At 43.8% G+C, this 22,632-nt stretch overlaps 1 protein-coding gene across 7 annotated transcripts in view; it reads left to right on the top strand.

The window, feature by feature from the left end:
- BCL2L1 (BCL2 like 1) overlaps positions 1-16,794 on the top strand; it is a 79,504-nt gene extending 62,710 nt beyond the window's left edge. For all 7 annotated transcript variants that reach the window (XM_078651751.1, XM_078651752.1, XM_078651746.1 and 4 more), the window contains exon 3: positions 15,647-16,794. In XM_078651751.1, the coding sequence (XP_078507877.1) occupies positions 15,647-15,784 (138 nt within the window). In that variant the 3' untranslated portion in view covers positions 15,785-16,794. The remainder of the gene's footprint in view (positions 1-15,646) is intronic.
- The last annotated feature ends 5,838 nt before the right edge of the window (positions 16,795-22,632 follow it).

Below are 22,632 nucleotides of genomic sequence, written 5' to 3'. Positions count from 1 at the left end.
GGGCGAGTGCGAAGTCCATCCTTAGATGGTCTTGGCAGTCACTAAGCCCAGTTGAGCCTGATCTGCACTCATACATATCAAACTCAGTTCACATCAGAGAGAACTAAGGAGGATGGAGCTAAAAGTAATGATATTACAGATGCCCCCCCCTTCTCCCCCATTTGTGAGACTCCATTGAGGCTTGTAGAGCCTACAGATGTGGCGAACTATGAGACCCTCCTCCAAGCTGTGAGACGCCTGTCCAAGGACTGGGTTTTGAAGTCTTTGCTGTTAATGCCCATCACAGCTGCTGGGGACCGAGTGTATGTCAGTACTCAGAATGGCTTAAAACAACCAGGTGTGCGGTGTGTATTTATGTATAGGTCTGCTACTGACCACCGGAAAGGGGCAAAACCATAGCCATGTGCAGAAAAAGTGATAGGAACAGAACAGCCACTGCCTCGCGACAAGGCTTCTTTTGAGAAGTGTGGCATTAATATTTGCTCCTGTACACATGGTGACATGCGCGGCTACCTCCTGGATAGAATTAACTAGTCCAGTTTTCATTTTTTGTCTGTACTGTACATTGCATTCTCATGTCCGCTAAGGGTTTGACCTTCTAAGTCTCTCTGCTGGCCACACCATTGGACTAGAGGACATCTGCTTAGATATTACTGTTGGCGGCAGGAACTGCTGATCTGGATGGATGGGGACGCAGCACAAAACCAAGAACCCATGTTTTTATACTGGCCAATCATGGTGGCTGGAGGGACGTCTGCCGAAGTATGATTGGCTGGGGCAGCACATGCTAACTGCATGTGAAAGGAAGCACTGCAAGCAAGGCCAGCCAGTCGCAAAGTCTTTTTTCTGGCCAATCATGGGGCAGGAGGAATGTCTGCTTAAGTATCATTGGAGCAGGGCATGCTGATTGCATCAACAAGTCCCCAAGCTGCAGAAATGTTGGCCATTCCACATGGCATCTGGGACTGTCAATGGCAGGACATGCTGATTGGTGTGAAAGGAGTCACAGCATGCAAGGTGAATCAGACTGGAAACCTACGTGAAACAAAAAACATGTTCTTCTCTGATTAAGAACTTGCTACCTTTTATTCCACCAGTCGTTGCATTAAGCGGTGCGAAACGTAAGAAGCTCTCGGTGACAAGTTTTGTGGATAATTTGGTTGATTGCAATATAGTGTCTCCTACTTGTTGGGAAGCCTGTTAGTGCTCAGAAGAAGCCCATGTGCACAAAGTGCCCGGTATTTTTGAGCAAAGTTTAAGCTCTGTAGAAGCATTACATTAGCATCTCTTTTTCTTTGACATAAGTTGTCTTTGTCATCCTTAGCAATGACTGGATTGTTACCAGATGTGTTCCAGTCTTTCCCTGATTGTCAAAAGCACCCTGTGGTCAAGAGGCTCTGCATTCAGTGCTGCACGGCTTCTATGACTGTCATCTCCAGAGCTTTCCACATCTAGCTGAGCATTGTATGCTTGATTTTGTATGAGAACATGCCTATCAAGGCAGTTGCTTCAGGAACCAGTGGCCAGGAGTCTGACTTCTTCACTCAGCTAGAGCTTTGGCCCTTTAAGGGGAGCCGATCAGTCCTTCTGTACTCTAGGACTTTGGTTCCTTGAGGGCCCGGATCAGTCCTTCTACTCTCATGATCATGCATCTTTAACCATGGCCCTCCTTTCTGTAAGAGTGAGCTCCACCCCAACGCGTCATGGTGCCTGCACGGCCCGATAGACACCATGCTAAGAGCGAGACCTTATCGCCTACCACATCCAGTTCCTTTTCTTAGAATCATGACTTGCTGCAAAGCCTGCTTCTCAGAATCTGCCTTCTGGATGTTCGAGGAATCTATATTCTGCTCAAAATAAATGCATTGCCCTCTCTCGTGAAGTATCGCACAGTGGTGCGGTGCAAGCTAAGTGTTGGCCCTGGGGGTACAAAACTTCAAGATCACATAGTGCTGCTGTATGCTGTAGCTTGCAGCACTTGTCTGTCTCTTGTCTACATCTCTTTCTCGCCTGCCTCTTTGCGCCCCTCCCCCCCCCCCCCCCCAAACCCTCTCTTTTTAAGACTGACCCCTAAGCCATTAGACAGTGGGAGTCCTTTAGAATGTGTATTATAATTAATAACTATTTTTGTTATGCAGTCTCTTCAGTATTATTTGTTCTTTATATTTTAAGCTCTGTGGATTCTGCCATACACATATACATGCTCGTGCATAGGTGGATGGCAGCTGACTGTCCAGTCTTGGTGGCTTTATGTCGCTCACTGTAGGTTTATATATATCCCTGCTCCCCTGCGTTTTAGACCTTCCGGTAGCAAGACCTTTTAATTTTACTAAAATGATATGTAAAGTACCCACATAGTAGGGATTTTGGACAGCCCTCTTCTTCCATTGGTCTGTAATTGTGTCATTCACATTTTTACTATAGCATGGGACAGTGGGTCAGTGCACGTTAACCATTGGCTAACTTCGCTGTGAGTGATGGCATCCTACCCTTTCGCATGGGGCATTATCCACCCGCAAAGACGTTCCCATCATTGCCAGGGACTTCTATGTCAGTGAATCATTTTTGAGACCCCAACATATTTTCACTTTTAGTCAGTGTTTCCCAACAAAAAAGTCTTGCTAAAACCATGACAACAATTAACAAAGCCAAAAGAGTGCCGGCCAACGCCAGACCTATTGCCTTTGTCAATCCTTGCTTGGTTTTGGTAGTGAGTGACTGCAAATTTTGGAGTGTCCCAAATTGTTCGTAATTTTGATTAAATAATGTGCCATGTGCAGAGCCAAATACCAGCATTCTTGGTGTTTGAGCACACTCAGCACCTGGATTCTAAGCCTTACAGCAGTGAAGGGAAAGTGTGTGAAGACTGAGAAACTCTCTCTGGGTAACTTACTCTATTAGCATTTTTATAGCGCTGCCTCTGTGCGCCTCGAATCGCCCTCTGCTAGCTAGAGGCTTTCCATCACAGACTGAGCCTTTCTTTGGTGACATGTTGCGGGTGTTGTGTATCTCCGGTTGGGTGACAGTGTAGCCTTCAGTGAGCTATGGATGAAGGCATTGCTGAGTGGCTGCAATTTAACGCTGCTTAGCTGGTTTCTGCTGTCTTTTTTTATTTAATTGATTTCGTTTGTGTGTACCCCTCTCCTATGGATTGCATTGTCTCTCCAGCCTTACTGTAGACAGCCTAGAGTAGCAGTGCCTTGTTGTGTGTGAGAGATGGGCTGGGTTGCAGGAGCCTCGTCCATTCATCACAGAGCAGCACTCGTTGGCTGCTGTGTCTCTGCAACTAAGCTGGCATTCTCCTTGCACTGCCTGTCATGGTAGCCAGGATTTTAAGATTATTCAGGGGTCAGACTTGAGACAAAGCCTCTGTGCCTCTGTATTGTTTAGCAGACCTTACTGGCTTTGTTTCTGTAGCAGGGTAAGCAGCAGAACCTGTCAAGCAGCTTGAGATCACCTATCTAAGCTGCAGCCAGAAACTGGGAGTATCGAAGTAGATTGGACAGTTTCTGTTATCGCCTTACCCAGCATTGTAATCAATACTCACACAAACCTAAAATTTGAGTGGGCTTTGTATTTGCTCCTTATTTGTAATCGGATGGGTTTCTTGCCTGTTTCAATTCTCTGCGCTTTCGGATTCAGTGGCTTTCGTGTGCCTTCTTGTGTTTCACACCCCTGGAGCGTATAGGTTTCACCCTTCTTTTTTTTGATCGGTTGAGTGAGGCCTTCCACTGCTAACGCCAGGAACTATATTTATTTTTAAAGGTTTCTTTGGCATGTGAGCTTTAGAAGCGATGGGAGTGCATGTCCGGGACCACTTTCTCTTTTGCCTAATTTCTCTTACCGACCCCCCCAGCAACACATCCTCTGTCATTGCCCCTCTTACCTCACGGACACAGCAGCTGTCCTCTATGTGCTCGCTCTCCTTCTCTCTCTTCGAATGTTATATTGTATTAATGTAAAAGGCCGCCATGTTGCATCTAGACTCATAGTGCCAGCCATCTTGGAATGGCCTTTCAATTCAACTCATCTGCTTTATTTCAGTCTTGGAATAAACCATAAAAGCATGGTAACACCGTAAGATATAGAAGAAATTAATCAATAAAAAAGAAACATACGGCAAAATGCAAATACAGTAAGGCCCAGTAATTCCGCAACACACATAATAAAAAAAAGACCACCATGAATATAACATGCTGAAGAAAGTTAAAAACACAGTGTAAAGAAAAGGTTGCAAGGGGGCCAAAAACAAGAACACATAAAAAAAAAACATAATACAGTGAATTTTGAGGGGGGGTACCAGCACTTCTTAAGAGTGACGTAATACCTTTAATTGGAGAGTACTGGCAATTCTTAGAAATAAGCAGGTACTCTGGGACCGGGTACCTGCACTTCTATTTTTCCATTTAAATCACTGACAATAGGATTGCCTAAACTGTAAAGCATGTTTAAGAAAGGTGGTCACGCCAAAACAGACCTCTCGGTTCGAGATGGACTATAAATACAAGAAGGCCGGGAATGGCGGTAGTGAGGAGTGCCCCTCAACAGTGGGATAAGTAACATCCTGGCGTAGGTATTATAAAACCTGCAAAAACAGGTGAAATGAGCTAGAGTTTGCAGGAAGTGCTTATCACAAGGGCAGACCAGGATTTCCTTTGGAATAAACTGGCCCAACGGGAATGTAAGTTGACACCTAATCAGTCCCAGCCAAATCTGGTAAGGATAACCCTGTGCCTTCCACTCGTCACCGTAGCCATATAAGGTTCCATGCCCAGAGTGGTTTATACCAAAAGGGACTCGCTGTTTGCAGGGTCCGTAATTTACACTCCTCCCTGGCCTTAGTCAGGAGGTCCTTTTTAAAAGCGACTTTTTGCCAATTTTCGTCCTGCGCACTAATGTGGCCAGGCGAGGCAAAGATGTCCAGTCTGCCCACCTTTACAAATCTCTTTGGTCTTTGCAAGATGGCCACTACATTGCTTTCGGACCAAACGTGACCACAGTTACAGAAGTATATAAAGTACCATTCCAAGATGGCTGCCTGCTTCTTTTTAATTTACCAGTGCTTGCACTGCCATTCTACAAGCATTGGCAAAGTCAATATCCTCAGTAAACTAGTATTGGCAAATAAAAAGCAAATCGTTTAGCCAATGCTTGTTTTTCTTCTTCTGACATCCCTAGAGAGCTTCTCAGGCTCTCACCAAGTTCTGTTATGGATGCCCTTTTGAAATGTCACTCTTGTGCAGACATTGTGTGCCCTTGTATGCTTGATGGATTGCAGTTTCAGTAGGCAGCTTTTGGTGTGTAGAGCGACAGCCGTTCAGACATTGAAGATCATAAGTGAGAATTGTTGCAGGCTTATGACCCATTTCTAGTCGCGTTAATGTTGTGGGCGCTTTGGCATTTGAGTACCTCTCCTAGAACTACAAGAAGCCTGATCTATTTATAAGCAAAACTATCTTATGAGACTGTGTTGCATTTTGTAATAGGAGTAATTTTCTCTGAGTCAGTAACGTAATGCAAAATTATGCACATGATTGGTCACAGCTCGAGTGCACTGTGCCTCTCGCTTCTGGTTTAGAAGCACCATATATATTGCTGGTTAACTTAAATATGTTCTGAATATTTTAATGTTTTATTATTTGCTATATTGTGAGTCCATTATTTGGATTAATGCCCACTGTGTTCACTGGGTAAGGCTTTCTTACTAATTCGAACTTATAATGGACAAATCCGCTAGAAACAAAGTTGTGTTAATATGTAATTTGCCCAGGTTGTGAGGAACACAGGGATACTCTATTAATTATTACTACATCAAACAATACAAAATGCTAGTTAGGTGAGTGTGCTTAAAGGCTGACATCTTTGAGAAACTAGCTGTTTACAGAAGAAAACTGAGGTTATTAGGATACATCTTGAAGTGTGGTACACTGGACTGTTCCCAGCCTCCTATCACGAGCCTCCGTCCCAGAAAGCAACTTTTTGAACTAGAGACCAGGCTCACATCGAACTAATTTTAAATGAACGTTTTCCAACTGCCTAGTTGCTAGATCCATTTCCTGCTAAAATTGAGAATCTTGGACCAGTGATTAGTGAAGGAGTTTAAAACCTAATGAATTCCTTCTTATTTAAAGGGAAATGGCTTAGATCATTCTCTGGAAGAGACATTAGTGACAACATATTTGATTAAGCTACCCTTGGCCTACAGATGCCAGCTAATACACGGATTGGATAAAGTTGTAACAAAGCAACTGTAATACTTTTAAGCAAATAACTGGCTTAGTCCATTTCAAGTGGGCTTTAGATGAGGTATGGTAACAACGCTGTGATGTTGGTTATTGATGATCTATGGTTGCAAACCGATAAGGGGTAACAGGAGTCTTGGTCCTGCATTCAAGCTAGCCTGGCTGAAGAGGGGTGTTTCCCCGAAACCGGTCCCAGTATGCTTGTTTCCAGTCCATGGAGGAACTGGCCTGGCAGTTAGGGCTGGACTGTTCCCATGAGGCACAGGGTCAAGATTGATTTGCATATGGCTGGGTCCAAACTGGGGTGGCGAAGTGAGCTAATTAATGATGATGACTTCAACCCAGATCTGTGACTGGGGGTGAGTGTCTGGAAAAGTTTCAGCACTCCGTCCATCTCATTGTGTTTGCTTTTGTCCTTTTTAGACCTGTTCGTGGCCTTTGATAGTGTAGAATATCCGATTCTCAACATGATGTGCAAATTCTGGTTCCGAGACTCCACTTTGGCCTGCATTCATACTTTATAGCAAATCAATGCCAGTCTCTGTCTAGCTCAACACTAGGCCATATTCTTGTATCCTTTTCTATCCTGTGGTTACCCAAATGATTCTTCTATTTCCCCATTATTACATAATAGTAAGATGTCCCTGTTAGATGGTGAGGTAATTTGTCAGCGTTTTGTTTTTGGATGATTCACAATTATTGTTTAAAATGGAAAAACTCGAACGAAAATGATGCCTGCCAGGCAGAAATTGAATAACGATGTTACAGGAAGAGGTGTGGCACAGCGGCCAGGGGGGCTGACTCCGGAACCGGGGTTCACGGTTCGATCCCAGGCGCCGGCGGCAGATCAGCCCAGCACCATGTGACTCTGGGCAATAGCTCGCTTAATCTTCCCAACTGCCCCCAGCGCCTTGACACCCTCAGCTAATTGTTCGCGCTTTACAAATCCTGGACATTTACATTTACATAAGTCATTAAGTGGTCCCCAGTAAGGCTTATGCTCTATTGTCAACTTTATGATCGGTTGGAGAAAATGTCACTGGCATTTTGTGGTATTCTGCCAGAACTTGGAGTGTGGTACAGATTCTGGATTTTCTCTGAATTACATAGCTGACTTTGGACCTGCATATTAGGGCAAAGTAAAGGAGCAGTAGTTATCAGCTACAAATCCAGGAGACAATAAATATTTTGCAATTTCCTCACAAATTCACCTCAATTAATGCATTGTTATAGGCACATTTGGACAAACGTAATGCCGCCTAACCTGGTCATAACAAAATATATTTTCACAGATCCCAGTTAATCTAGAACACTGCAGTATGACCCCTGCTGAAGATGAATAAAAAATATCCTATTTGTTTTGTTTTACTTAAGTTTCACTGGTTACCGATTTTAGAATAAATAAAACCACAACACAAGACTTTATGCTTCTTTCAAAAGGAAATACCTCAAAGTCGACCACACTTGTTAATGGAAAAAAGTTAAAATCTATCAACTGTGCCTAAAACTTCAATGATACGCCATCAATTCTACAGAATTGCAGGAAGACGTTGATTAGATGAAGAACCTTCAATGGTCCCTTTTAGTGTCGAGCTTGTGAGAGCATGCACTAGCACATGAGTTTCAATTGCGAGACACTGTTGTTTGCAAAAAGGGCTTGCTATTTGTTGGCTGCAGTGTCCCTTTACCTTGCAGCCACCTTAAATGGCCAGTGCTGGCCAAACTTCATTTCTCATCCTTTCTGTGGATATGGGACCAAGTACAGATTAATTCAACTTAATCCGTGCCCGTCCGCTGGTCCCGAATGATGGTACTATTTCTTGACACCGCCATCAACTCGACCCGATCTGAAGGCAATGCAGCTCTTTACATTAGTACTAGTTACATTTGACACGCTTCCAGACACACTCGAAAACAGACCGAAATTGCAAGGGCCTTTATATAAAGCCAACACTAAAAACCCTGATCTGTGCTTATCAGAAGCAGACTCTCCCATATTCAGATACCATGGTACTATAATCGGCTAATGGCACCCGGTTTTCAATCATGGGTGACGCGTTATCACATGCCTCGTATATAATTTGCATTGGACATGGGAACGCGTGAGAAACATGATCAACTTGACTCACGAAAGGTGTGCAAAAATCATGCCAATGGGCCTGAATGGTTGAGGTACTATATCTTCTTACTCCTCTACCCATCACTTTTTATTTATTTGCCACCTTTATATTGGCGCTCAGTAAACAAACATGTTTAAAAAATAAAATGACATGTCTGTAAGGGTATAAGACTCCTTTACATCTGCATGCGTAAAGTTTATTGAATTATTGTTAAACGACTCGAGCCAGCTAGCATAGGCCCAGTGCAGCAGTGATTTAATTTGCACAGCATTTGCGTTATGTGGGCATTTGGCGGCTATTCAGTAAAAATAAATGGGCAAAACATAGAAGTCCACTTGTAATTTTAAAAGGTGCTGTGAAAATAGGCAAATACATTGGGTATACCAGTATATAATTGAACCGCCATGTGCAGAGATTACAAGTCGTGCCTTGTGGAATACAAATAGCTTATTTAGTCCTGTTTACTTTTTCCTTCGCATTTTGCGACTTGTGTTTATGTATTTCTGTTATTAAAGGCAGTACTATAAGTACCAGGATGCTAAGCTAACCTCACTGGACTTGCGCTTCTCAGTTGGCTTGTGACCCTTGAGATGTTTTGAATGCGTGAGTGCAGCCCCGGTTCAATTCATTTACTGAACACAGCTTTGCATTTTCTCCGTAAATCATCGAAACTAATGCAATTGACCCATGTTTGTGTAGTATGGTTAGCAGTGAAGTAAAAATAATAGTGCTATGACATTATAGCTTTTTTTTGTTAACTTTACTTTTAACCGTGCTGCACAGTCATGCTGCTGTATGACATGGCTAAAAGACATTGACAAAGTCAATAACTCTCACATAGGTGAGACCTATTGCCTTTGTCAATGCTTGTTTTTTTTGTTGCTTCTTACACCCTGCTTTAGGATTTTCATACCCAGACATCTAGAAGTTCAGCAACGCATTCAAAACTTGAATGTCCCCTTGTATGAATATAATTCAATGTAATTGATCCTGTCCACACCAAGATTCCATCACCATTAAATCAATTTAAATATGTTATGTTATGTTATGTTAATTTCGATTTATATAGCGCCAAATCACCGACAGGTCTCTTAGCGCTTGCTTTGGGAACCCGTCCTGGGTTTCCCTGCGAGATAACCCCTACTGGGCATCCCCAAGGTGAAGACCAGGCATCCCATTGCGGTGGGGCCGTAGTGGAGATTAAGCAAGCCATTGCCCAGAGTTGCAGAGTGTGAACCCATGATTCAAGTAGGCACCGAGGCGAGAATTATCGAGTCCGTGGACATTTTGAGCTCAAGACCCTGCCGCGTCGGGAATTGAACCCTGGTCCCGGGTCTGACCTCTGCATCAGGGTCTGCCTCCTCTAACCAGTGAGCCACACTTCTCCTAAATAGAAAATAAAATGTAATAACAATGACGTCTGGGTGTAGAATTCAGAGAGAACCCTCAGAAGAATAGTAGTTTAACCCGTTCCATGCCTCGGACGGCCACAGTGGTCGTGTGCGTAGGACGGCCGGGGACCGTCCGATCCTCGGCCACTCATTAATTCTCCAGCACCGCAGCGAAATTCTGTTGATGGGAATTTGGTGTCATTGACAGAAATGTGAAAGCTTACTCCAAAATCAACCGTATACAGAATGTCCTCTCAACATTGGAAAACTTCTAAGCATCTGCTCTAATGCACCCGAAGTGGTCTGGGAATCTAAGGCCAAGTTCTACGACACCCAACATAAGAGGAGCGTCCATTCGAAGTATACGCTTCAAGTTGTCAAGAGATGAGGCTGTTTCTGCGAAATCTCAATATACAGTTCAAAGTCTTTCCACTTAGTCCAAGCCAAAAATTCCCCATAAGCGTGAAAAAAGCTAAGCAGGACTCTACCCCATCCCACCAGCCAAAGTCAGACAATATGGTCTAAGGGCATCAAGCATAAAAATCTAAGCCCTCCAGTGTCACTCGAATCAGACCTGCTCCCCCAACTGGTCCCGGCGCACCCAGGTTTCCCTTGGCCATTGTCGACCAAGCACAAGACTCTAATCTTTACCCTCTGCCTCGATGCCAGTCAGAAACACGAGGCTTACTGGTTCTAATGCTTTTCGGAACATACCCACTGTTCTTCGTGATACTGATTACAAGGAGGCTGATAATTTACTTTCCCCACCACCCATTACACTGATGATGGATTATATTTGAATATAGAAAATGCCAGTGGATTATATCCGATCCCTGTGATGGAACTAGACTCTCCACTGAGGTCACCGTAGGAAGAAATTGCCTCTTTTGCTGTAGTGGTACGAAGGGCAGCAGAAAACCTAGACTTGCAGTTGCCTTCTATTGAGATTAAGGCAAATTTTCTAATTTAAATTCTCCAACGAGGGCGAACTTTATCCTGGCCACTCTTTCTGTTTGCTGAAGCCTTTACTGACACTTTGATGGGTATGTTGGTTAAGCCATGTTCTTTTCCTCTGGTTAGTCGCCCTGTAGCTAGTGGGCTAAGCCTGGGCCAACTATCCGAATTTCCTGACTAGATAACCTACAAGCTTGCTAGTTCAGACTTCAACTATTCAGGTCAACCTGCATTATTTTCCCTCCAAAAATTAAGGTAGAGAGCCTTACTACACGTTTGGAAAGAAAACATTTAGTTGGCCAGCTAATCCGTTACCTCTCTAATGCAGTATACCTTGTTGGTAGCTACAAACATGCTTTGCCAGACCTGGCCGGTGAAATCTTGCCAGCCGCCCCGGACAACCTCTGCCTCGGTTGCCCAAACGATATAACATGGCCAGGACGCAGCTGAGTGCTTCCCTGGAAATCAGACTGCATAAAACAAAGAGGTATTGGCAGCAGTCATGCTTTGAAGGCTCACCTGTATGAGATGAACCAGGTTTTTAGGAGACGTGCAAGGGTATTTGATGGATATGCCCTTTGACGGGTTCAGGTTATATGGCGAGAAGGCTGACCCACTGCAGTGCTAAAATGATTTAAAGATTTTTGCATACAGTACAATCGTTGGTGCTTTTGTCTCCTACCAAACAGGTTCATCATTAGTACTGACACTTCAGAGGCTATGCCTGATGGTTGACTTGGAGACAACTCCAGCCTTTACAACCTGTCCTAGAGCAACAGACCCCGTCTTTTCAAGGCTGAATATGCGGTAGAAGCAGGGGCAACTCGCACCTGCAGGGTCAGCATTCCTCCAACTCTTCCTTACCTGCTGCAGCGGCTTCCAAGTCCTTTTAGTTTATTCTCACCGGTTCAGGGCTTGTTTGTAGGAGGCAGGATACCTTATTTTCTCCCGGGCTGGAAAACTGTCACTTGAGATAGGTAGGTTTTGCAGACTATTCATAAGGGCTACACCTTTCCCTGCCCCATCTTTCTCCCACACCAGATCAACGGTCGAAGAATCACACTGCAAACTTGATTCAAGAAGTCCTGCTTCTCGTGTCGAAGGATACTGTTGCGCAGGTGCCAGACTCTGAGTGAGATGAGAGGTGCTGCTTGTGGAAGTGTCTTATGCAAAGAAAGGCGTAGTCTTCAGTCCCATGCTGGACTGCTGCCTTTATAAGGAAATATAAGTCCCATCAATGCCCCACTGAGAGGATTCCCTTCTTTGAGCCTGTCTTGGACACAGGGGCGATCAAGGCCTTTCCATTGATGCAGTGAGTCAGGGACCGTCAGAATGTGTTTCTGATGTTTGAGGCTCAATCCGGGGTATAGGTGAGGAAGGCTCTGTGGTTTTCTGAACTCCTGGCCTCATGCATCCTCCTTGACTCGAACGCCGGATGACATGCGGGCCCTGCAGTGAAACATCAGGTTACGATGGACACACCACCCTCTCCAGCATCATCCAGAACTTGTAGGAGAATGCTCAGGGTCTTCATTGGTGGCAGACAAATGTCAGCCTGGCCTACAGCATACTTATTCACCCCCCACCCGCCCTGCCTAGACCTATTAGTTAAGACAGGCACAACATTGCTGGGGTTGGGAGGTCACCTGCAGGAGTTGGGAATTAGGTCTTTGGTCTCCAGCGGAGAGCCAGCTCCGCATTAACCTTTTTGAAGCTTCAGGTGATTCATTTGTCCTGATAGCTTTCCTGTCATCCTTCAAGGCGAGGTAGATGCAGGTCCTCGGAGGAGACACAACTGCCATGTGATGCTGCAACAAGGAGAGTGGAATGGGGTCTTGTACGAGTGCCAGGAGGCCATATGCATATAGAAGTGGATGGACCAGTAGTACATCGTTCTGATAGCCATCCACCTAGCTAGGTTGCTGAATGCCAGAACAGACAAGCTGAGCAGGCGTTGGCTGGCAGCTCACAAGGGGCATCTACATCTAGAGGTGGGACATCTTCGACCATTGGGGTATGTCCTGGTTAGATCGGTTTGCCACTGCTGAGAATATGCAGTGTCCACTTCACGGAGCACTGAAGGTTCCTCCAGGAAAGTCATTAGAAGATGCATTCTGACTGTGATTGGACTTGGGCCTTCTGTACTACCATTTGAGGAGAAATTGCTATCTCAGCAGCAGGGCAGGCCTCTGCTCCCCAATCTCCACAACCTACATCTTCATGTGTGAAGATTGAGCAGCGGCAGCTAAATACTTTCGACTAGGTGACCTAGTTGGTTAGTGTCATCCTTGCAGCCAGACGCCCTTCCATGGTGTCCATCCACACAGGGTGCTGGGAGAAATTTGTTGTCTATGGTCATGCCTTTTGCATGCCAAACTTTCAGATGTTTTGTTATTTTTCCTTCTACTATCCCTGCAAGGACTTGCGGTGGCACAGTGAAAGGTTATTTTTGAGTTTTTTGCCTTTTTTGTTTACCTGGCCAACCCGCTCTATTCCAATCGCCAGATGTGATGAGTTTAATAAAATATTTGACTTGCATGTTTCCCTATGTTCCGTGCTGCAATTTAAAATGTAGTTCTGACTTTTCTCATTTGCACACCCTTTGAGCCACTGCACAGTTGTATGTTACTACCGAAGATCCAGACAATCTTTCTTATTACTATCATGTCAGCATACAGCATGAATGAACTGCAGGTGCTTTCAGTGCAACCTCTTAACCGCACCTTTTTCCCAGACAAACAGGTGCTAAGGACTCTGCAGGCCTTCTTACCAAAAGGTGACTCTTTTTAACATCGGCAAATCAGTCACTGTGCCTCACCCCTCGAAAGAGGAGAAGAGGCTCCATCGGCCCGACCATAAAAGGGTGCTGAGCTTCTAGACTCACTGCCTCAAAGATCATCGTGTAGACTATCAGCTGTGTGTAGGGTTTTCTGGAGTGAAGAAATGAAAGGCAGTGCATAAGTAGACCGTCTCAAGGTCCGAGCCCACTTATTATACAGACCCTCGCATTTTTGGAAAGTAATGCTACGGTATCAATTCCACAGGTTAATAATCTGCGGTTACAAGTATTCATTATTAGAAGAACAAGTTAATTATCTTTGGTAATGCTCTTTCTGGTGAATACTCTATCCAACTGCAGATTCCTCATTGACGTCCTGCCTCCCCGTTCTGTGGAGTGGACACTGAACATCATAATATGGTTCCAAGTTATGAATTTGCACATTGTCAGCTTCAATTTGTGAGATGCTCTGTGTCTGAGGGTGCAGAAAGAGAAAGGTTGAAGAAACTGATGTGAGAGCGCAGGGTTTGTGCTCATATGCCCTCAGCACTGTCAGTTCTGGGGCAGTACAGAATCACTGCAGAGCTACATGGTGCCAACTACTGGGGTGCAGGAACGTTGCAAAAAATTCATCTGGATCCAGTCTGGCGCCTGGGAGCATTCTAAGGGTGTGAAATATGCGGTTAGATAGAAAATCTCAGAAAGTCCTTCACCAAAGGTAAGCAATTTGTTCTTCTTGCTAGTGACATATGTGTGCTACACAGGTGCTGATAACGAACGTCACTTGCGGTAGATAAAGTGGTTAGTTGACATCTATTTACACTGGAGTAATCTAGACCATATTGAAGCTCATTGTTTTTATGGTTGCTTATAAGTGCGCCTTGCTTGCTTCAATTTGAGGTTGGCATTCACCCTAGAGGGCTTTGCTTACCAGCCTGTGTGCTGCAATGATCTCAAGGGTGTTTCAGGAGGTTTTTAGGTTGGTCTAGACCATACTTCTGAAGTATTCGGGTATTTACAAACCTTTGACAATAAAATGGTTAGACTTAGTATAGGGTCCTTTCATGGCATGAAGAGAGGAAGGGTGACGTGGCCCAGTTTGCACGTTTTGATTTGTGCCCCAAAAGCATCGACTCGTCACTGTTTAACTTGTTCTTCTTGTTTTGTGGCTCCTGTACGTGAAATAGGCATACTGCAGCTTATTTGCTTTAAACCCCAATTTTTTGTTTTTAGTTGCAGCGAGTGGTGTGTGAAATGAACTATGACAGTGTCAAGCCCCCTTGGACTCCCTTGGCACTTTTTGTCCGTAGGAGGGAGTGTTTGTGGAGACGAAGTGGCTTTGAACATTTTTTCAAGGTGTACTAGCGTTCTGTTCTTGACTAAGGTTTTGATGCTGTGCATATCTGATCCCATCCACCAATGGCTACATACAACACACGAGGCTCTTGAAACCCATATCAGGTGAGCACACCAAGGAACATTATCATTCCTCCCAAGGTCTGCTCAGTGTCCCACTCTAAACATAGCAGAACACTGTGTTCCAAGACACTTAGCTGGTGACACATCACTAGTGAACTTTGCAGAATGCGGCCGGTTGACGTTTGACCTAAAGCTGAATTTCTCACCCTTTGCCAGGTCTCCAGTGGAGTTAGCAGAAGACTAAAGTTCAGTCAACTGCTGGGGCCAGATCGATCATCTGTAAGCCCTTAATAGATTTGTATTTAAAACTAGAGTAGCTGAGTCATGATATAGTAAAAAAACACACAAGTTGCTAAAGGAATGTGAGTAACAGCCCAATAAATATGAGAACACCTCATATAAAGGTTGCCTGGTTGTTGGAGCCTATAGAGTACCTTGGAGGGAGGGACATGAAATGGGTCGGGAGGGGGGTTCGACTTCATGATGTCTCTGCAGGGTGAAATAACTGAGGGTAGGCATGCAATTGTAACTTTTTAATGGTATTTTATTGGATAACCATTTGTAGCTTTTTACTATTTTACCAATTGGCAGTAAAGGTTGGGAACTCTGAGGCTGTTCGTCACTGCTTAATGGAGCATTTGTCTTCTCTCACCGCCTACCCCCACCTGTACTGTGTACTCCGTGTGTTTGCTAAAGTCATGTGTGACCTGTTTTCTCACCTCCTTGCTTTTCTCCTTGCAGGACACTTTTGCAACAATGTACGGCAACGATGGAGCAGCAGATGCCAGGAGGAGTCAGGAAAGATTTGGAAAGTGGCTGCTCACTGGGTTCACTCTAGCCGGAGCCCTCCTGCTGGGCTCCTACCTGAGTCGCAGATAGAGTGGACCAGTTTCTGTCACTGATGGGCATACGTACTCTGGATCTAGCACATGGGATAGACCAGCTCTGGCACCTAGGTCCAGCACACACGTGAACACCTTCTAGTCTGCAGCAGATCCACAGCTGGGAGAGTTTAACCAAACATATGGAAAATAAATGTTAGCCTTTAACCTATTTGAGATGCTTGTTTTATATCTTTATGATATTCTCCTACATTATGTGTGATGTGCTGTAAAGAGTTGGAAAGGTGATTCGTCCTTTTATAGGGATAGTGTTTTTTTTTTCTTTTTCTTTTTTTTTCTCTTTTGAAGTAAAGATTGCTGCTCTGAATTCGTCAACTCAGGGGACGCAGGTGAGTGAGCTCTCTGCCATGTCCTGCTTTTATAGCAGTTGGCCCAATGAGACATGGCATAGTTTCAGTCTGAGTGCTTTCGAACACAGCCAATATTTCTTCCCCACCGAGTATCTTGTACTCCCTGTTTGGTGTTTGCTGACACTCCTTTATATGAGTAGCTTATGGAGTGGACAACTTGCAGGCACTTTGTAAAAGGGAAGAAGAGACTTCTCTGCTGCTATGTAGAGGATTATTGGCCTAGAGCGAAACCAAGAGATTTTCAGACCGGCAAATGCCACTGTAAGGCCTTGAGGTTTATCACCATATCACGCTTTGTAGACGTGGAGACGGAGTTGCCCCTGCTTAACTGTGAGGCAACTGTCGGTGGGAGCATCTCCTGAGTTCTTTAAAGGCCTGTAGGCTTCTGCCCTAATGCTTCAGGGTGAGGTGGAAGTAGGCATCCACCCAGTTCCTACAACCCAGTGGGGTCGGGTGGGAGGTTGCAGCAGTTTCTACTTTATAGTCTTAGGAGGGTCATAATTCCTGACCTCAAGGGAGGGAAAGACGCTGGTTCTTCTTCCACCTCCTGCATGTTCCGGCCTTTTGTTTGGGGCACGTTTGTAGAAGTTTTTGTGAAGGTAACCGTCCAATCCACCAATAAAAAACTCTCATATGTTTCCTTGTCGATTTTTGTGTCCTTTCATGGTTAGAATTCTGTTGCTGTCCTTCAATCGTATTGCTTGTGCCCACTCGTGATATTTGTTGCTGAATTTGCAGGATTAGTCTTATTCCAGGTTGTGTTTAGCTGCTATGTACATTATCAGCTGATGGATAACTCTACTTGGTGGTGGACACCATAACTTGTGTTGCTTACTTCAATGAGTAGATGTTCCCCATTGCAAACAGTATTGAGAATCAAATCACAATTGTGCTGGGACACAAAACACCAGTACAAGTCTAGCATGCACACCCTACCTCTAGTGAGAACTGACCCCTCCCCCGCCCCAACACAACTTCCGGTTTTTCACACTTCAGTTCCTTTTCTGCCCTGCATATGAGTGGATATATTTTTGCCTAGCACATTAAGTACCATTTTCACCTGCCACTTGAATGCTTTTTTGCGCACAGTATTTTTCACTCTTCCCTATTCCTCTTGCAGTTCCCACTCATAGATTTTCATTGACCCAAGAATAAGTGTGATCCCCATGGGCAATTTTCTAGTGTTTTAACAACATTTGTAAATGTCGTGTGAACCTGCTCAATTTCCTTTTTGTAACATTTACATTCAGTTCTAGCTCAATTTCTTAGCTGCATAAGCGCCATAAATACATGTGTGGGTGCTCGTTTTGCCCAAAATGCAGTGTTCTAACAAACCATATTTCACAAGCAGAGATGATATTTCCTAGGGTTTCCACAGCCTACTTATAGCTTTTCTTGAGGGGAAAATGGTGCAGGGCCAGTCTCAGCCTGAATTACTTCTTTCTGTCTAACTAGTCTTAATGCAAGGCTGTGCTTTTAGGTAATGATCAACCCAAACCATTATGCAGAGCTTAACCATTCGCTCTTATTTAATCAACATTCTATTTACGAAGGTTAAGCAACCCTAAACATTGTAGATGTAGTCAGTGCTCATTTCTAGCTTCTTTTTCTACTTTCTGGACTACTTTTCTAATATTTACTACAGATAAGCCAATGCTATTGCCCAGTAATTTGAATTACTGTTTTTAATGAACATTTATCTCTGGGGCACAGCAGAATCTCCTTTTTGTTTTAACTGTGTAAAAGAAACAATTAGTATAAAGAATGTAGCATTTAATGTATATATAGCCCTATATTGCCATCTCTGTATTCAAATTATGTTGCCTTTTGGTTTATGATTTCACCACAACCCCACACTGGCAATATTGGATCATATTAGAGGGTTACAAGTTATCTGTTATATGTGTAAGTGTGTATATGTGCGAGTGTGTATGTGTGTGTATGTATATATATATATATATTATTAACATATGTACTCTTAACAAGAAAAGAACATTCAACAGCATTAGTGCTTAGGAGGGTTAAAACACTATGTGTCTGCTCTAGCCCTTCTTTTGTTAGGATGACATCCCACAGTCCCCTAACATACTGCAGTAGAGCTCAAGGTTTATTTACCATCTGCTGAACAAGCATTGCCGATTCTAGGACTTTACCCTCCTCATTATTTTTGCTTCAAGTTGAGTTTTGAAGCAGAGATTTATTTGCTTCTCAAGATGCCCTTTTTTGTGTGCTTACATTGAAAACCTTTTTGATGCCATGGGCATTATTTCTGCTTCATAAACCTGTTAAAGATTCACACATTCGTCATTGTTCGTTGTTAGTTGGAAAAGTGCAGTTTATGTTCCGCAAAATGTTCCACTGCTTATTAACAACGGCAGTGTCTGTTTTGAAACTTCAGCATGATGTAAACTAGTGCTCCACAAAGCCTTCAGTGTCTCCGCTTTCTTTAAATACTTTTTTTCCCTCCGTTAGGTCACTCACAAAGGATGCCGGCAAAATATCTTTGGTACAATATACAGCAAGAGCAGGAGCTTTCAACCTTTTCTGTAACTAATGATAGCTACTTTCAATGAAAGTGATCCCGAGCTACTAATATTATTAGTGTTGTAGTAGGGACCACGTAAGATGAGATTACTTTAGTGGCCGCCCTCATGCAAGATAACCAGCAATGATCACCTCAGTGCATCATGCAGAGGTGCTGGCACTAATGTAAAAAAGTGTTTTCAGTTTGGAATTCCTCCCATGGGTATTACTGAGCAGTAATAGTTGCAATGCCCCAGTCACCAGGCAGCGTCAACTCCTCCGCTATGGCCTCAAAAGGGCAGGAAAGGAAAAATAAAATGATAATAAACCTGTTTTATTTTTCCTTTCCTGCCAGTCTTTGTGGGTGGGGCCATGGGGAATGACAGGGTGCAAGAAGACTGGTGGGCACGGTTGTTAGTGTGCATGATGGTTTCGCCGGCCGTCTTAGGCCGGCCAAACAGTCATGCGCACTGAAGCTTTGTCCAACACGAGCCTCGTTGCCAGGTTTGAGAGAGCAGGTATAGGCTCACAGTCTAACTGGGAGCGCAGATTCAGAGTGATCAGGCCAATCCACACGCGGCTCTCATGAGATGAGAGCAGCATCCGGATTGGCCGCAGTGGATTATGAGAGCCTGTGCCTACGAGCAGAAGTGCGTGACGCAGCCTCTGCAGCTTTTTTTTGTTGTAATTTTTTTTATTTTGTCCCCCCTCCGTCTCCGCCCTGTCACTCTTCCACAACACCAGCCGCTGCTGTCACCAGGTTAATATTAGTATTATTGCATGATTTATCATTTGAATATAAGCTTTAAATATATTTAGGACATTCATTTACTCTAAACGTTATCTTTTGACTTCTGAAAACACGAACATTTTTCTTGCAAAGATAAACCTTTCAAATTTGGGATACATATATTAATCATCAAAACATAAGTTTCTAATTTAGCATGCTGTGCTGCACACAGGAGAGCAATTTCCAGGTAGCCGGAGAGCTACTTGTTGGAGAATCTTGAGCTAGAGATAGGACTCCGGCCTTCCTGTTTAGTACTGTTGTTCCTAAGAATCGGCTTATAAGAAAGTTGCATTTATTAGCATAATTTGGGGATTTGAAGAGCTGGAGAGTTTTTTGATTATGAAAAGGGTTCACTTAAATAAGTATGCATGGAAACTGTGTGCAGTACTTACCACTGCCTCAGCAAGAATCTTTGTGCGCAGTTTGTGGGAAAATCAAACTCATAAGCCCCTAAAGCAGTTAGACGCTCCCCTGCTTATTTTGATAGGTGCTTGTAGCTCAGCAAACTAGGGTGGTTAATGCTGGTGGACCAAATAAGTGAAGGTGGCAGGGCCGCTTAAACAAGGCGCACTCCTAGAACCAGAGTTGCTTACAACTGCTGGAAGTTAAAAGGACTTTGGTACCAAGAAGCCATATTCAGTGAACACTGAGCTCACGGTGGAGAGCACCACTTCTACAGCAAAATCCTCTTCGAGGACTCACGACAAGGCGCTTTTTACTGAGCAACACCAAGCAGGCAAACAGAGAAGCAACACTCCCTGAAAACATGCAGTCCATTCGGTTCTAAAGACGACACCTGAGGTGCCTTCGACACAGACCATTATATTTGCAGAAATCAAAAATGCAGAACTTAAGGCACAAAAAATCTGCTCGTTTTTAGTCGTATCGAAACGTAAGGCTTCTGCGCCAGGTCCAACAAATGTATGTCAGAGATGATGCAAATTAATATTATGATGTTGAGGAAGATTCCCTAATGTTCTCATTCATTTCATTTCATTTCATTTTTGGCCCAACGTTGTTTTGGAAGCACCACCCACCAAATGTCCTCTGAGAAAGCTTTTGAATCTGCAATGGATGGTTTGCAGCCAAGCATCACAAGAACTTCTTCTAAATAATAGCATGCGCCAAGACTCCTACGCTACTAATGCCCTTTTTTGAGTTCTTTTTACGATCACCATGAGGGAGTTTACTTCAGTAACACACACATGAGCAGTCACAAGTTTTGCAGGCTGATGCTCAATTTGTGGGCGAGGTGAGGAATGTGTGATATGACTACAGAACTGAATCATTAGTGGAGACACTGGGAGCAGTCAACTGACTGTCATGCTCGGTATTTCTAACCTGATTTGTAAATGTCTCTGCTGCCAGGCTGATCCGGAAGACGTATCTTTTCAAAGAATGCAGTCTCTTTCAAAGGAGTTGGAGTATGCAGCTGAACTCCACTCCCTTATATGCATGCCCAACAGCCAACCAGTTGCTGTTTTTCATCTTCTTGAGAAGGATCTATGGATTGGTATCTTCACCCTTTTGGATTATGTTTTTAATTTCGACTGAATGTTTAAGAAATTCCATCACTATGCTGGGCATGCATTGCACAACATACTTCATATAGTGTATATTAGAATACATGCCACAAAGAGTGCTGGACTGCACTCTCTTACTACCATGCCTATGTTTGTAAATGATCATTTGGCGAGTTCCTGAGTTTTCTGTGCTGGAGCTCATCTCTCTTGATATCCCAGAAGACTGGATGACATCTGAGCCGGCATTACCAACATACTGCCTTGCCTGTTACATGGCCCTTTGCTGCCCTTTCAGGTACAGGAACACCAGACTTCTCATCATCATCATCATCATCAACAAATTACTTTATTCGGTATACAACAATACCATAAAAGTACAATACAATTAAAAAGCACAAGAAATGGAGCCTACTACCGGAAACCTATACAATTGATACAAAATGTTAAAAGGTAACAATACAATTCATCAAAGATAAAAAAGCTGTGCTAAAAGTTAAAGGGTCTGAAACTCCTAAACAAATTACATTCAAAATGGGCTGGTAGCGGAACAAGGAAAATATTAAACCAGCATATTAAAAGGGGGGCCCCCCTCGAGAAATTCATTTATATGAAAAAAGAAAAGAAAGAGACATCATAAATACTAGTGCAAAAGGATTTAACCACCATTGCCATCATCCCATATCTTTAGTTTTTCTCAGTCTTGCGGCCATCCTTAAAAAGTTAACAGTACAAAAAAGTGTGAAAGCCTCTTTGGACAATTTCAGAAACAACAGTGCCTCCTTTGCATGTTTGAACCTAGCATTCTTTAAAATACTTTTTAAAAATAGCATCCTGGGGTGAGCGTAGTAAGGGCACAGTAAAACAAAATGAAGCGTGTCCTGCAGAGACTTCTAGTCGCAGCTGCCAGGGCCCCTCAGCTCAATAGATGTTAAATACCCCGAAGGATGCCCCAGTGTGTGGTGAAGTAGGTTCAACCTAAATCGAGACATAAGAAATCTGTCTTAAGCATTATTAAAATAAAACGGATATGGTTCCATACCTGGGCTAGATTTAGCCAGGCGGTGGGCTCTCACAGACTGCTTTACCATCTCCATGTCTTCCCTAATGGAGGCCTTGTTCTTTAGGAATGCGGTCTTAACAATCGCCTTTTCCCGGGCTGACAGGTTTCTCGGGTTGTTGAAACAGTCAGCATAGCCCAGGCCAGACAGGGTCTCCCCTACATATTTAAGCCAGGGGATATTGTGCCCGGAGTCCCTGGTGATACAATCTGTTATCTGCTGGCTTAGAACTGCTTCAGGATTAGTCCATATTTTGAGCCAGCAGATGAGAGGTTTCAGTTGAATCCTGTCTCTAATGTAAGTGAGACCTATCTCTTTGTGGATTGAATAGGAAGGTGTGCTCTGGGAGACTATAAGTAGCCATCAAAGGAATTTGTTTTCTTCAATTTGGATCCTTGATTGGTCAATGAAGCCCCAAACTTCACTGCCATATAGTGTTTTGGCATTACAGTTGGCATTGTACAAGTTCAGGATTTGCTCGGGAGCCCAGCGACCCAACCTGTGTGCAAAATTCATAATTGCCCCAGAAGAGCTAATAAGAAATCTGCATTTCTCATCTGACATTGTATTAAACCTGGGGC

The sequence above is a fragment of the Lissotriton helveticus genome, chromosome 7, assembly GCF_964261635.1.
Source record: "Lissotriton helveticus chromosome 7, aLisHel1.1, whole genome shotgun sequence".
In the NCBI taxonomy this organism is placed as follows: Eukaryota; Metazoa; Chordata; class Amphibia; order Caudata; family Salamandridae; genus Lissotriton; species Lissotriton helveticus.
This window is presented reverse-complemented; position numbering and strand designations above follow the sequence as displayed.